The 15,288-nt window shown below is 34.0% G+C and overlaps 1 protein-coding gene across 1 annotated transcript in view; it reads left to right on the forward strand.

Annotated features, from left to right (window-relative positions):
- The window catches only part of ADAMTS20 (ADAM metallopeptidase with thrombospondin type 1 motif 20), a 101,831-nt gene that overhangs the window by 58,284 nt on the left and 28,259 nt on the right, over window positions 1-15,288 (forward strand). The window contains exons 21-28 of the mRNA XM_074827416.1: window positions 512-676; window positions 814-978; window positions 2,655-2,777; window positions 3,748-3,855; window positions 5,031-5,195; window positions 5,410-5,700; window positions 6,021-6,182; window positions 7,656-7,832. Of these exons, the coding sequence (XP_074683517.1) occupies window positions 512-676; window positions 814-978; window positions 2,655-2,777; window positions 3,748-3,855; window positions 5,031-5,195; window positions 5,410-5,700; window positions 6,021-6,182; window positions 7,656-7,832 (1,356 nt within the window). The remainder of the gene's footprint in view (window positions 1-511; window positions 677-813; window positions 979-2,654; window positions 2,778-3,747; window positions 3,856-5,030; window positions 5,196-5,409; window positions 5,701-6,020; window positions 6,183-7,655; window positions 7,833-15,288) is intronic.

Below are 15,288 nucleotides of genomic sequence, written 5' to 3' on the forward strand. Positions count from 1 at the left end.
AATTGTACCATTATAGTTCCGGTTAGTGTTCATATCAAATTTTTATTTCTGTATCAATTTTTTTACTTTAAGTAACTAAACCCAATGTTTGACAAATGCAGAGTTGTAGGAGCAGCTAATACCAATCTTTGTATTTCAGCAACTTTGTCGTATTTTTGTAAGAAACTGTAGCTAAATTGTTTGCAGCTTGGTTGTGGAAGTAAGCAGAGATCTGGAGGTTAAAGGTGTATATTTTATTTACAGTTTTAATAATTCAGTTTAAGAGTATTTTGGAGAAAAGGAATAAGTAGAATTTCAGCTTTAATCTTCATTAAAGTGCTTTATCTTGGAGCTACTAAACAAAGTGCCCAATATATCTCACGTAAACATATTAGCGGTCTATGGATTAAATGTAGGATACATCTGTCTAACACAATCATTAATGTCCTTCAACTTTAAGACTGATAATGTATTTTGACCTGGTTTTATCATGTTGTGTTTCTTGTTTCATAATATTGTCCATACACCACAGTGTTCCAGGAGCTGTGAAAGAGGTGTCAGAACCAGAGAAGCTTTTTGTATGAACAATTTGGGTCGTCATCTTCCTGACAGAGAATGCCAGGAACTTCCAAGAGTTGTAACACAGAGTTGCAATGAATTCTTATGTCCAAGCTGGTCTGTTAGTGAGTGGAGCGAGGTAATGAACCATGTAAAACTTAAGACAGTTTTGGTCCTGCTCATTGATATTAAAATAAAATAAGCTGTTTTAAAAGAAAGTGAAGCCGTTAATGCAGATTCATGTCTTTACAAACTGATGACATTAATAATTTACAGTGTCCTCTGACATGTGGCAAAGGAATGAAACATCGCCAAGTATGGTGCCAACTTAATGATGAACAACTGAGAGATGATTTCTGTAACCCAAATGAAAGACCAGAATCAATAACACCGTGTGAACTTCGTGAATGTGCATCTTGGCAAGTAGGGCCTTGGGGATCAGTGAGTAAAGGATTCCTGGCTTCTTGTTTTCTAGTTCGGACTATGAGTGCTCACAAAACAATACTTTTTAAACATTTTAGTTGGATCTTAAACAATTACTTTAGTTGGATTGATTCACATATTTATTCGCTCCTATTGACTAACCTAGAATTTAGGAACACCCACATATAAGTTAAATGCCTAAAATAGTCATTGACCCTGAGCCTTAATATCAAAGATGCTTTTATACGTGAATGTATTACATCTCCAGGATAATGAAAATGTAGGTAGCAAACTATTCAGATGAATGAGACAGGTAAAAGACCAAATATTTGTAGCTGTGTGGGCGTATTTGTGGTAGCTTTAGTTAAGATCTTAGAAGTGTATATGCTAATAATAGCAGGCAAAAAGACTTAGTATTTTGTTGTTATGTTTTGTTTTGACCTTTGGTGATAAAAGATCTACTATCTCTTTATGTGAAAGTGCTGTTGAAAAATATGTTCCTGTGTGTAATGATGCTCATCTGTTTACCAGAGTGGCTTCAAAATTCTGGAAAAAAGTGAATTAATTTGCAAAAGAAACTTTTGTCACCAAATAGATGAGAATTAATTAAAAAATAATGAGGTACTCGATTTCGTGGTGCTTTCATAAGATCAGGTTACTCAAACCAACAGAAGTGTTGGATTATTTGATGTTTCTTGGATGTAGTGAGAATTCATAGCTGAATAGCAGCTGATCTTTATTTTTTTTTCATATAACCTGTTAGTAAAATACAGAATAAATATACTTTTAGAAATTAAGTATATTTTTAACTTAAACATTTCTTCTGTATAGAGGTTTTCTCATGTAATATTTTTTCCTGTTAGAGATAACCTCACTGTTGTCTAACATAATGTTGAATTTCTTTTGAGTCATCTTTTGACCACAAGGTGCTGACTTTCCATTCCTACAAGCTAAATGCAAAAATGAAATAAAAAATGAATTTAGTCCCATGATATAATTTTTCTGAATAAAAAAATTACTGTGTATGGCCTTGCTGGAATAGCTTGTACAAGCAATTTACCAATCCATGTCACTGGAGCAGAGCTTTCCATTGCAGTTTTTCCACCGTACCATCTGGTAATAGCTATTCACAACCAGTATTTGTGTTTCAACCACAACATTTATAGGAAGGGATTTATGTCATAATATTTTCAACCATCAAACATTTTAGGTGCTGCCTTTGAGTGTGGTCTTGTCAAACTCTATAGTGAAGGAAAAGACATTCAACAGCTGCAGTTAGTGATTAATTTGGAAGCCACTCCTTACTCCCTCCCCTTCTACTTCCTCCACCCCAGTTTTTATTGCTGAGCATGACATTGTATACCATAGACTGTCCCTTTGATCAGTTCGGGTTAGGTGTCCTGGCTGTGTTCCCTCCCAGTCTCCTGCCCACCTCCAGCCTACTCGCTGGAGAGGGTAAAAGGGGGAAAAAAGAGAAAGCCTTTATCCTGTACAAGCATTGTTCAGCAATAGCCAAAATATTGATATGTTCTGGACACTGTTTAAGCACCTTATCATCTGCCATGCAGAAAGTTAACACCATCCCAGTAGTCATTCCTATTCATTCTAGAAAGAGTTTTAAAATAGATAATGTAATTAAAAGTTAAATTATAAATAGTGCTATTTCAAGTGTGTGAAATTACTGACTTTAACAGTGTGCTGTAACGTGTGGACGCGGATACCAGATGCGTGCAGTCAAATGTGTTACTGGGACTTACAGAGTTATTTTGGATGATGACAGGGAATGTAATGCTGCTACTCGTCCTAGAGATAACCAAGTAAGTTAAAAAATACCTTTTAGTTGATTGTACTTTTTAGGTAAAAACATCTAAATACAAGTGTTGTCTACTGACTCTTTCAGGGAACTTGCAGGAAACAAGTTCTAAAGTGAGAAAAAAACACTGAAACTATCTGTTTTTTCCTGAACTTCAAATTTAGCCTAGGGGATTAAGTAAAAGAAGAGTAATTTGGAAATTGGAGATTTGAAAATTTGGTATATGTTTGAAGGGGTCCAAAGGCCTTGTGATTATTTGGGGGTGGGGGGGAAGCTCCAACATGTAGAATATTATAAAGAGACTGCTTGCCACAATGCTTAATAATAGCACCTAACATGCCTGGTATTCTCTAAAATTTTGCTTGTATATAGTTCTTAAAAAAATGACGTGGTTACTTGAAGAAAGTCACAAGTTACCAGCCCTCTGATGGCTTCTTGAATAAGATTTCAAAATATAAAAGCCAAGAATCCAAGTAATTGATATAAATTTATTTCCACTTAGTGTGAAACAACTGGGCTTGAGTATGCTTTGTATTTTGAATTGTGGTACCTGTTCAGCTGTTGGCTGAAATAGGGCAATTTTGTGTTCTCAGCAGCTGAAGACAGCTAGGGACAGGATAGCACAGTCATTGTCTTCACTCACTTCTTCTGTACTGCATGGGGCTGTGAAACAGGACACAGTAAAGTCTATGCCACTTGTCTCTAGCAAGTTGCCTGACACAGTACTTTCTCAAAGTGCAAATATTATTAGTTTTAACATCAAATAAATTTTCTTTGCCTCTTGATTTCAAACAAAACAATTCAATGAAAAGCCTTTAAATAACACCAGGAAAAATTTAGAAGATAGTATTTACTTGTTAATTTATTCTGGCTTATTGTAGTGGTAGGATCTATATCTATGGGAGCCATTTGCTTCACATTTGGCTCTTCCGAAATGTATATTTTTGAAAGGTTTTTTTCTCTCACCCCTACAGGAATGTGAATTGCCCTCTTGTCCAGAAAATACGAAATTACAGACTACATCACTTCCTCTAGTTCATATGGGGAAGGTGACCCAATGGAGATACGGATCATGGACCCCAGTATGTAATTTAATAGTGGTCACACCTTGCAGAGCAGTCCTCCATTGCTTTGCCCATTTTTCCATAAATTCCTTGTTAATATGTTTTTCAGACTGAAATCTGCTTGGGATAAATTTTAAAGGAACTTTTAATATTTTTTTTACGAACCTGTTTCTTAAGGGGAGATGGACACTCTCACCAAATTCTGTGTGATTCAAATCGAACCAGGGAAAATGAGGAAAAAAACAGGATTCTAGGAGCTGGGGTTCTGAGCAAAATAGCTTTCATATGATTGAGAGTGTGCAAGGAAGTGTTTTTTATAATAGTTGATCAGCTTCTGAGTATGGAGAACATCTTTCATTCTAAAATATGATTTAAATCTTTTATGTGAATAACAATATTAAACAGTTTGGGTCTTTAAAAGTCTGATTTTACATAATTTATAAAATAAGCATTATAACAATGGCTTCTACACACACTTTGTTTAATAGAAGAGTTTTTGATTTTGATAGTGTTAAAAATTAATTTTACTTGACAGCAATGTGAAATTTAAAACCATGAAAATGTGGGTATGTCTGTTAATCCCTTGAGGTTCTTAACAAAGCATATAACACAATTATATCTTTGCACAACTGTTTTAACTAGATAGCAGTAAAGACTGAGGCTACTCAGAAGGTTTTCACTAAATCCACCTTGAACTTTTCAGCTACAAAGCATCAGAAGGGGCTCAGTGGAATATGCTAATATAAAATAGAATGGCAAATGGATTGTGAATATCAGTTTTTATTTTATCAGTTGCTGTAAATATTGCATCACTGTGTAATAACTAAAATGTTCTAGAAGTTACTCTCTAATGTTTCTATTGTTAATAAATTAAAAAATTGCCTTTACAACTGTATAATGATTCCATGTTATAGTTGAAATTCTACCTGTTCAGATACACTGAACTGCTTCACAAGAAGTAAGGCCATGCAATTAATTTCCAAGCCTATGGGAATTCTTAAGTCCTAAACCATCCAGCAATATTTCACTTCCCTTCCTGAATGCATGGGTCTGTCAGTGTGAGAGGGAAATCTTCATTCTCAGTGTTTAATTGTAAAGTCAATCTGACACTAAGCTGTGTTAGTATTTTAGAAGCTTGCATGATCTTGTTTTGGTCTCCTAAAGTGCAATGAGCTTGGATTGTTCTCTGACAGTGCTCTGCATCCTGTGGGAGGGGTGATCGTGCTCGCTATGTGAGTTGTAGAGATGCTCATGGAGGAATAGCAGATGAATCTTTCTGTGCTCATTTACCACGACCAGCTGAAATTTCAAGCTGCTTTAGCCCATGTGGAGAGTGGCAAGTTGGAAATTGGTCCCCTGTAAGTATTAATTGTAATTTTTCATGTGTCTGTTTAGATTATTGGTTAAAGTCCCTGGTTAGAAATTGGGACTTTGTATTCTATTCAAGTGTGATTGAAATTGCATCCATTGAAAAAGCAAAGTATAAGTTTTTTATGTCAGAAGTAAATATACATGTCTTTGGTTATTAATTATCAATGTTCTGTCACAAATGTTGGGTTAATTTTTGGTCAGTGCACAGTTACGTGTGATAGTGGAATAGTAACAAGACAAGTTATCTGTGTCAACTATCATCAACAAATCAACGAGAATTACTGTGATCCTGGAGGCCGACCTTCCAAAGAACAAGAATGTAACATGCCACCATGTCCACCAGTTTATCATCATATTCCAAATATACATGACCATCCAAGTCATTTTCCAGAAATAGGTTACCTTCCAATACACCATCCACAAGACAATATAAACCAATGGAACCGTCCCTCTATGGGAGGATATCAATGGAGAACTGGACCCTGGGGAGCAGTAAGAATTATTTTTTTAATATATTAGTTTATTCTCTCATGTGTGTGTGTTAACATTTCTAGAACTGTTACTGCAGTACAGATTTGGTCAAAAGAGAAGCACATTTATTTTAAAAATATTATTATTTGAAGAATATAATAAATTGAAATCACAGAAAAATTACATTTTTAACTTTAAAATACTTCATAGTAGAATTTTTATTTGCAAATTTCAGTTTTAAAAGTTAATTTTAAAAAATAATAATTTTAAGTTGTTTAACCAACATATTTTACACATTTCTGATTATGGAATGGTGATACATATGTTTACATGTTTGGTAGTGCTCTAGTACTTGTGCAGGTGGATTTCACCGTCGAGTTGTAGTATGTCAAGATGAGGAAGGAAGAAGTGCTAGTTATTGTGATGAGGCAACAAAACCTCCAGAGTCAAGACACTGTGATTCTGGACCCTGCCCACGATGGAACTATGGGAACTGGGGAGAGGTAAGATCATTTCACTTTCAAAGGGAAACATTATTTGCCACATAAGCTTTGAAATAGTAACATAATTATTTGACTGTGAATGGAACTGAACACCATATTTTTCACTTATTTAAAAAGAAATGAGTTTCAGCCCGTTTATCTAAGCTGTTCTTTGATCAAATCCAGAACTGTAGTGTAAATATGAGTAGTGTAAATATACATCCAAAAGAAGTAAGTATTGTGTGAGGCTAAAGATGTATAACATATAATTGAGTGCTGCAGTAGCATCTTGATTCTTGAGACATACAAAATTATTTTCTGTTTACAAAATGATTAATTGTATGCAGAAAAAACTCAGCATAATAGCTAGTCTAAGAAAAAAATGAGCAGAAGAAGCTATAAAGAAACTTTACTACATCAAATTTCATAGGTACTGACTAGGATTAACTGCAAGTAGTAGTATCTACTGGGTTGTAGTTACAAATTAGAAGTATGGAGAGAGGATCATGCATCTAAACGGTGTGCCCGGGTTAGAATGTTTTGATGAAACATTATATATTATTGGACAAAGAATGGTTTCTTCATGCCATGTAATGTTCTATCTTGACCACACGTTCTTGCTCAAACACTACTGAAAAGAGCTAAAGCTGATTAGTTTGGCATTCATTCTAATCTAACCTCTCGTGATTCCTGCCCTTCTTTCTTATTCTTGATACATCAATATCTAGAGTTGGAAAAAGAAGAAAAATTGTTTGAGTGACTTGTTTGTTTTTCTTTTTCTCTCATTTTGGTCAGATCTAGCCATTTAGTTCTCAAGGCCAGTCTGAGTGTCATGTTTTTTCTGTCCATAGCTGCAGACTTGGGATCCAATTAATGCAGATGCTGCAGTTTTTGTCTACTTTAGAATCTCTGAATACAGTAAAAAGCTATAAACTATTGGAACATGCTCACTTTTGATCAGATTGTTTTTAATAGCTCATTAGAAATGAAACTTGAATTTTTTTCCTGATATTGCAGAATTACAGGAAAACTGAAACACATCCTTATAAGTATTTTACATTTAGTCTGTATAAGTTAGACTATGACAAAGTGTACCCAGTGTCTGAGTTTTCTCTTTTCTGGCAGGGAAAACTAGTTTTATCACCAGTTTCCATCTTTTCCTCCTATCAAAGATATATATATATATACACACACACACATTTATTCTTACAAATGGTTACTTCTTGCTAGTGTAGATTCTCTGTAATTGAGACTTTTTGTAGAAAATCACTTGATAATCTCTAAAAACGTAGTTTGATAAACATTTTGAAGAGAGAATGGTTTTTTCATTCTATGAGATGAGACTGTGAATCCTTATTCTTGAATTGAGTGTCCAGGGAATATGAAAATAGACATAGTAAATAATAACATATACTGATTATTGCTGTATCTTTTTGGTTTAATGGTATGTGATGACTCTCTTAAAAATATTGCATATAAAATTCTGTATTTCAGTGTACTCAAACTTGTGGAGATGGAATAAAGACAAGACTGGTGATTTGTCAGCTTCCTACTGGCCAAATGTTGGGTGATCAAAACTGTGAAATTCTAGACAAGCCACCTAATATGGCACAATGTAATGTGCATTCTTGCCCTGGTGATGTTTCATGGCATCGGGGACCATGGAAATCGGTACGATAGCATTCACTAATATTTTTTGCTTTCTTATTCTTTCTGTCGCTCTATTTCCCCTTGCCTTTTAAAAATTATATTATTATTTTATTTGATAACAGTGAAATAATAATGCATGTGGAATATAGTCTATGTAGTTTTATTAAGCAATTGTTCCTGCAGCCATTGAATTAAATGGGAAACAGCCATTTACTTCAGTGGGAACAGTATCATGCTCTATAAAACATCATAGGGAATATTTTGAAAATTACCAGAAATCGTCACAGCCAATAGCAATACCTAATAGGTTGTTCTATTTTGAAAGGTTATGGTTTGATCTGTGTTTAAATTTGAAAGTATATGCTGTAATTTATACTGTAGTATTATCTACATATTTATATTTGTAAAAAAAAAGCTTTTCAGTGCATAACTTTTTCTCATAGTATATTTAAGTATAAAATAATTCACACGCTTGTATATTACACTCTGTCATCAAACATTTTACTCCGTATTACATGTATATTTGTGTATAAAAGTTTATATTTGTGGTTTAAAAACAGTGACTAATTAAAGCTGTCTATGTATAATTATGTATGTAACTATAATATGTTATTGTCTACATGTCACTGTCTATTAATGTGTAAAAATGCCTACAGTAATCACCATTAATCTTTAAAATTGCCACTAGCAGATTATTAACATGCTGAAGTAATCATAGCAAGCTCTACAATATAGAGTACAGTATATTTCCCAGGCTGTGAATTTGACAACGATATTTATTATTGTGCTCAATAAGGAGAATAATGGGAATCAAAGGAGGTGGGATCCAGTTCTGTTTCCATCAAAATCAGTTAAAAACCTGGGAGATGGGCTAGGATAGCAGTTCTATTTTTTTATTTTTTTTAATTAATAAAATCATATAATTTGGTTCTTTGAATTAACATGGAATCATTTTTCAAAATATTGTCCAATTTCAACTTTAAATAATTTATTAATGTTTATATAATCTATTCTAATTTATTGCAAATAGACTTTAAAATGAAGTTTGAATTAATAATTTACCAGTTATCTCTTTCTTCCACTGTGCAAAACTGAGTTTTGGGGTTGTGTTTAACAGACACCAGAGTATCTTATTTAGCCATTAGCCAAATAATTAGTGGTGACTTGCTAATGCTTAATTAATGTATGTACTTCAGGTGCAAGCAGGGCATTCAGCACATAGTTGCCCTTGAGCTCAATGTTTGTTTTCCTTTTAGATCAAAAGTTATTCACAGCCTGTTTATTCCCTGAGTGATGCAGTTTGTCCTGCATTAATAGGTTACCTGTAAGCTATTGTAATATATTGTAAATATTACATATGGCTTAGTTTTGCAAAGATTTTCATGTTGGTTTATATATCAATTGACATAAAAAGCCATAAAAAGTCCTTCAAAAACTAAGTTTAGAATGGAATTTAGTTATCAGAGAGTTTGTGGCCTCTGTTTTATATACGATTGCAAGCTCTATGGTTATTCAGTAGTAGTTTTAATTTCACCACACTGTCATATGGTGTTGTGTAGAAACAAATGTAGCAGATTCAGGAAATAAAAGTAGGCCCACATATTAAATATGCTGTCACTTTTTAGTAATTTAGCTAGTTTGAAGGCTGCCAACACACTTCAGTTGATTTTTGTTGCTGTTCAAACAGCAAAATTTATTAATTGAGGACAACTATTATGAAAGAGTAAAAGCTTTAGTCACAGAAACACTGTTGTCGCCTAGCATAAATGGCTTTGTTTAGCTTTCACCTATGGGTGGTGATATGATAGTTTAGCAATAGATCATGGCTCTGCCTATCTTATGCCTTTCTGGCATGCCATACAATATGCTCTAATATAGGGGACTGTTAATGACTAGATTCCAGCAGAAATAGATTCAGAATCCTGAGTCAAGAACCTGCTCTACCACGTAGAAGGATTGTTCTAGTCTTTCAGTTGTTAGTGTCTTCTATGCTCTTTTCCATATTGGGGCATTCTAACTTCTTCCACTAGCTATCACTATTCATTTGAGGATAGAAACCTTTTAGCAATATGCCTTGTAAGTACATTTCTTTCAGTTTTTGATTCATTTTACACAACATAACTAAAATCAAATATAACTTATAAATGCACAATAGGGCAGTTGCAAGGAAGGCTCTGTTTATGATTTGAAGCCAGAATTCTGGTTGATGCTTTCTGCAGTTTAGCAGCTATGGGCTGTTACACTTTATAGTGTCTGTCAGGGCTACTGGAGCTGACCGTTACAAAGCTTGAAGGCTATGTACTCCTCTGTTGTTGGTTTCTGCAGTTGTCCAAACACATGTGAGGCAAGTAAGTCTCAAATTCTAAAGGCTCATAGCACTCCAGGACACTTTCTCAGAAATATTATGTATATCTGGAAACTTTGATTCTTTGAAGCTTTGAAACTAATTCAGTCCAGAATTTTCATATCACAGTATCTAAGCCAGAAAGATGCTCTGAAGTTTTACAAGGACGATAGCTAGGAAACACATCCTTTTGCCTGTAGCTTGAATTCGTTTGATCTGGAGGTCATTGAGAGAGTCTGATAATGATCTTTTTAGAATGTTACATCTTCCACCCTCTTAGTTTTGTGCAAGTTTCTAAGGAAATTTTCTTTAGTAAGAACTGAATCATGCTCACCTTTTTTTTTTTTTTCCTGCCTTTTTATCAAAACCCAAAGGAAATGGAGTGGATTTATACCCAGTCCGTGCATCTTCACGAAGTCTGCCTTGTTTTCAAAGAATATTGGTGTTGATTCTTAATGTAAATGAGGTTGATAAATATTATACAAACATTCCTAAATTCAAGTGTTTCAAAATTTGAAACATTTGATTTCAAGATTTCATTGGCTAATTGGCATGTATCTAAGTACACTACCTCTTTTCTGATATACAAAAATTACAAAAGAGATGTATATATTTTGATATATACATATTTATAATGTATTTGTAAGTTAAATGATACTTGAGGTAAATACAGCTGCTTATTTTAATGGAGTTGCACCACCAGTAAATTTGGCCCATATATCTTAGATGTTTTTCCTTTAGACTACTCTAGTTTCATTGGTGAAGGAATTGAGGCAATGATCCAAAACTTCATGAAAGAATTAATAAATTACAAGCTAAGAAATATGGAAACCATATGTCATGTTATATAATGTCAAGAAAAAATCCATAGCATTCTGTCAGCTAGCTATGAGTACTTTGTTCTAGTATAGATCTTTATTGTATCCCTTCTTTCCATAGTGCATTATTAGGCTTTTGTGTTTAGTCCATGCAGTAAGAGTTCTGGTTTATTGCATTAATGTTCATCAGAGTGATTCAGGTTTTCTGACCCTAATGACAAGAAGTTGTTTCTTAGTTAAAGCATGAAAAGAGAGAATATTACAAATTTGCAAAGGTATCATAAGATTTTTAAAATGAACCATAATGACGAGGTTTAACAATTCTGTGCTAGAAGAGTTGTAGGATAATCTGTCTTAATTGAGTTCAAGAATGCTGCTTTGTTACTTCTAATACTAAGCTTTTTTTTTCCTTTGAACAGCATTTTCCGTATCCACATGCTTTAGTATTCTTAGCCAAACAATCATCTGTTACCTGACACAAAGTTATGTGGGAATATAATCAAATCAACTGTTAGTTGGGTCAGTGGTTATGTTTAGATACAACAAATCTTCAGGTACACAGTGCAGATACATGTACAATCTTGCAAAGCTTTCATGTATAGCACCAATGTAAAGTAGCTATACTAGAGAGTAAAATAGTATTTTTAGCAGTACTTGGCTGGGAAATAATTTGACACACAGTAGAAAGTTAGGAGATTTCCAGTGTCAAAGGCCTGGCCTGGTTGCTGGGCAAAATGTGTAATGTGAACATGTATTTTGTTTTACTCTTCCTTCTGCTGTTCAACAGGTGATAACTCTTTTGCTCATCTAGTATGCTTTGCTTAATTGAGGTTTTTTATGGTGCCTTCACTTCAAGGACTGTATTTGACTACTAACTGGATCTTCCCCTTTTTATCTCAGTTTCTTTTAAGATTTTGGTATTTATCTCTCGGTTAAATGGTCATACCTTCATTTCTAGTCTCTTTTTCTATGCCTCCTAGGTTGTTGCTGTGCAACAGAAAACAAGTGTAAGTTTCTCAAAATTCCTGATACATATATGCTTTTACTGTGCTGTGTACCTTTCATTTTATATATTTTCGTAAACATTCTATGGAGCGTGAGGAGGAATTACACTGACGGAATAAAATAGGCTATTCGTATATGGGAAGACAATACCTTCCAGCTTCACATAGTGAGGAAAGTTTGTTCACGTTTTTGGATGACAAGAATTTTGATATATTTAGGAGTTTGTTTTTATTTTTGGTCCCCCATAGTTTTTCAGTGCTTACCACAACCCTTTGAGAGCTAAGTAGCCAAACATGGAGAGCTAAGTAGCCAAACAGCAAGGTTGCTGCTTAGCCAGTTGGTGGTAGCAGTTGATGTTACCTTGGAAGCTTTGTATTTCATTAGGTCTTTCACTCTTGTACAAGTGTGGATAGCAACCTAAATTTTATAAGAGACATTTTAACCAGATATGTCACAACTTGAAATATATGTTTGCTTCTCATCCTTTCTTATTCCTTTAGGAAGAATACATAGCTGGATTACTGAATCCAGATTGTAACTGTTACCTGAAGGTCATTGTGGCCATCTATTATCAGTAAATCTTCACGGCACATTTGAAACCAGATAGTTTACTGTGTGCATGTCTTAGCAGCACAGGAGACTGCTGTAAGGTGAAGGTAACAAGTATTGCCTCAAAACCAAACAGTTATGCCTTTGCTCTGTACTGTCCTCAGTTCTTCCTCATCAGTCTTTTTGAGGTGTTCTAGTTTCCTCATCTGAACAGTTTCACATATAGTCATTGTACAGCTTTGTTGCTAATCACTACCAGTTACAGTTCAGAGCACAGCAAAATTAAGGTCCATCTTAAGGGTTTTATTTTCTCTTAGATTTTTGTGAAAACATCTACATTTGGAATTTTATTTGCATACCAATGGAAGAGGTTTTATACTCTCTAGTGTGAGTGAATTGTAGTGCAGTCGTTAGCACTTTGTTTTCTTACATTTGTTTTCTTAGCATGTTGGGCTTCCTGCTTTTTTACTTCACACTTATATCATGAGTTGAGATATGATACATCCAGTTCTTTTCAAAGTAAAGACTTCTGAAGGGTTTTTCCCAAAATTTTACCATATGCCAGTTGTGAAGTCAGATAATAACTGTAGGATTATACTCTTAATTATTTTGAAGCTTTTAAAGATACTTTCTGTAATGAAAGGGACCTTAGATTAAAAGTGGACAGACACAGTGTTCCCAAGAATAGTACTTGTGCAGAGTGCTTTTACGGTGTTCTAACACTATTAAAAGAACAAAACACCGACAACAAACTAGTTGCATCAATTGTACTTTGTTAGTTAAGAAATTAAGTATCACAGACAAGTGTTTCACTAAATGCTCAAATTATATTAAAAAAGAAGTCCCACAAAACTAAGTTTAAGAATGTTAGTTTTTCTGAGTTCTTTGGGAACAGTCTAAATCTGATTGTGCTGAGGTGTCTTTATTGACAGTGATACAAGCAAGATTTGACCCTTACAGATGATAATTATATTTCATTTGTCTGAAATGTTTATAAATTTTTTTTTCCTCACTCTTAGAATTTTTACATAATTTCATAAGTGCTATTTGTGATTTCAGAGAAAATAGGCATAAAAAGAGTGGATCAGCTCATCTTCTAAGTTACCTTTAAGTGTCAGAAATATCTTACTGCTATTACTTACTGCCCTTCAGACAGATAATGTAATATTCTTTAAAGTGGCTGTTTTTGTAGTTCTTCAGTTTTCATTTTAGCTGCTCCAGAATAATTTCAGTGTAATTCTGTCTTTGCACTAGTGGAAGAAATCTATTATTACTTTAATGACTACAAATTTATTTTGTAAGAATTGATATTCCAGTCCCCTTCCAGTGTTGTTACTGCCAGGCATCCCATTGACTTCTGCAAGAGCAGAAGCAACCCAAACTTGAATAAGTAAAATATTTATTTGTTTTCATTTTAATGGAAAAAAAATCCTGCTATGTGTAATAAGTGCCTTCATTCACTTTTTCTAATGTGTAAAAAGTATTTATATCTTTAAAGATAATCTTTTATATTAAAAGGGAATTCAGAATCAGTGAACTTGGTTTTCAAAACCATCTTCAGTCTTTTACCTCTACTTCTGCTGCTGCCTAACGTTGAACTTCAGAATACCTCATTACCAATACAGCACATTTATTTAATATCCCACTGGCTGAAATCTTAATGTTATCATATGCTATTAATTTTTTAAAACTTTGGAAATGGGGCGTGCCTTTTCAGAGATAACTGATAACATATGTCACTACCCAAATAATGTCATAAAACAGACTTGGGATAGTGGATTTCATTTAGGGTAATTCTGATAAAAATGAAAGGAAGTACTTGTTTCCAAAATTCAAAAACAAATATTTGTGTACTGTTCATCAAGTTCGGAGGAAATTTTTCCATTTTGGTGCTATGTTGCCTGTATAGGTTGAAATAATAAATAAGTTATAATGTATGTGTGATAATTTAATTTAATGACTGTGACTTGTGTCTGTGAAATACAGTTGCATTTTAACCCTTCTTTTTTATGCATGTTGTGTGGCTTTGTGTTTGTATTTAATGTGTCCTTTATTAAGGAATGCTAACGTTTCAAGTCCATTAAAAAAAAAAAAATTAAAAAGGGGAGGGGATGCGAACTAACCACTTTTGCTAAAAGTGAGGGGGTTTTTTTACCATTGAGTAATCTTTGTGTTGCAGTGAACTTTGTATGATATTTTAGTGACATTGTTTTCATGGGGAAACTCTTGAACAGAAAAAAAAAAAAAAAAAAAAAGTTACAGATAAAAGCAGCAGTTGATGCCGATGAACAGCTGGACTGGAATAGGTAGTTGGCACATGATCTTTGATGGTAAAGCTTAAAGATACTAGCTGTTGAACCTTTTGCTGGAGCTATAATTTTATGGCCCAGTCCTGCTCCCAATTAGTGACAAAAGACATAGAAAACTGAGGATCATAACATAATGCTCAACTCTTAATCTCAAAGACATAACATTTTTTTTTACATTCCTAAAACACTTCTGCATGAGGTTTTGCAGAACTTTCAGACCCTCCATTTTAGAAAGAGGACAAGTAAGAGGGGAACGTAGTCAAAGTAAAAAAAATAAAACCAGAATATCAGGAAAGGGGAAAAAAGCAGGTGGTCCTTAATACCATTCCTAAATATGTATAGTCATTTAATGAGAATGAAAGGAGTGTGAAGCTACTGATGTGTTTACTTCTTCTTTGCAGAGTTAGAACTTTCAGAAAAGCTGAAAGGTTCTGGGTGGTCAGATCCATGTG

Source organism: Strix aluco, chromosome 5, assembly GCF_031877795.1.
Source record: "Strix aluco isolate bStrAlu1 chromosome 5, bStrAlu1.hap1, whole genome shotgun sequence".
Lineage (NCBI taxonomy): Eukaryota > Metazoa > Chordata > Aves > Strigiformes > Strigidae > Strix > Strix aluco.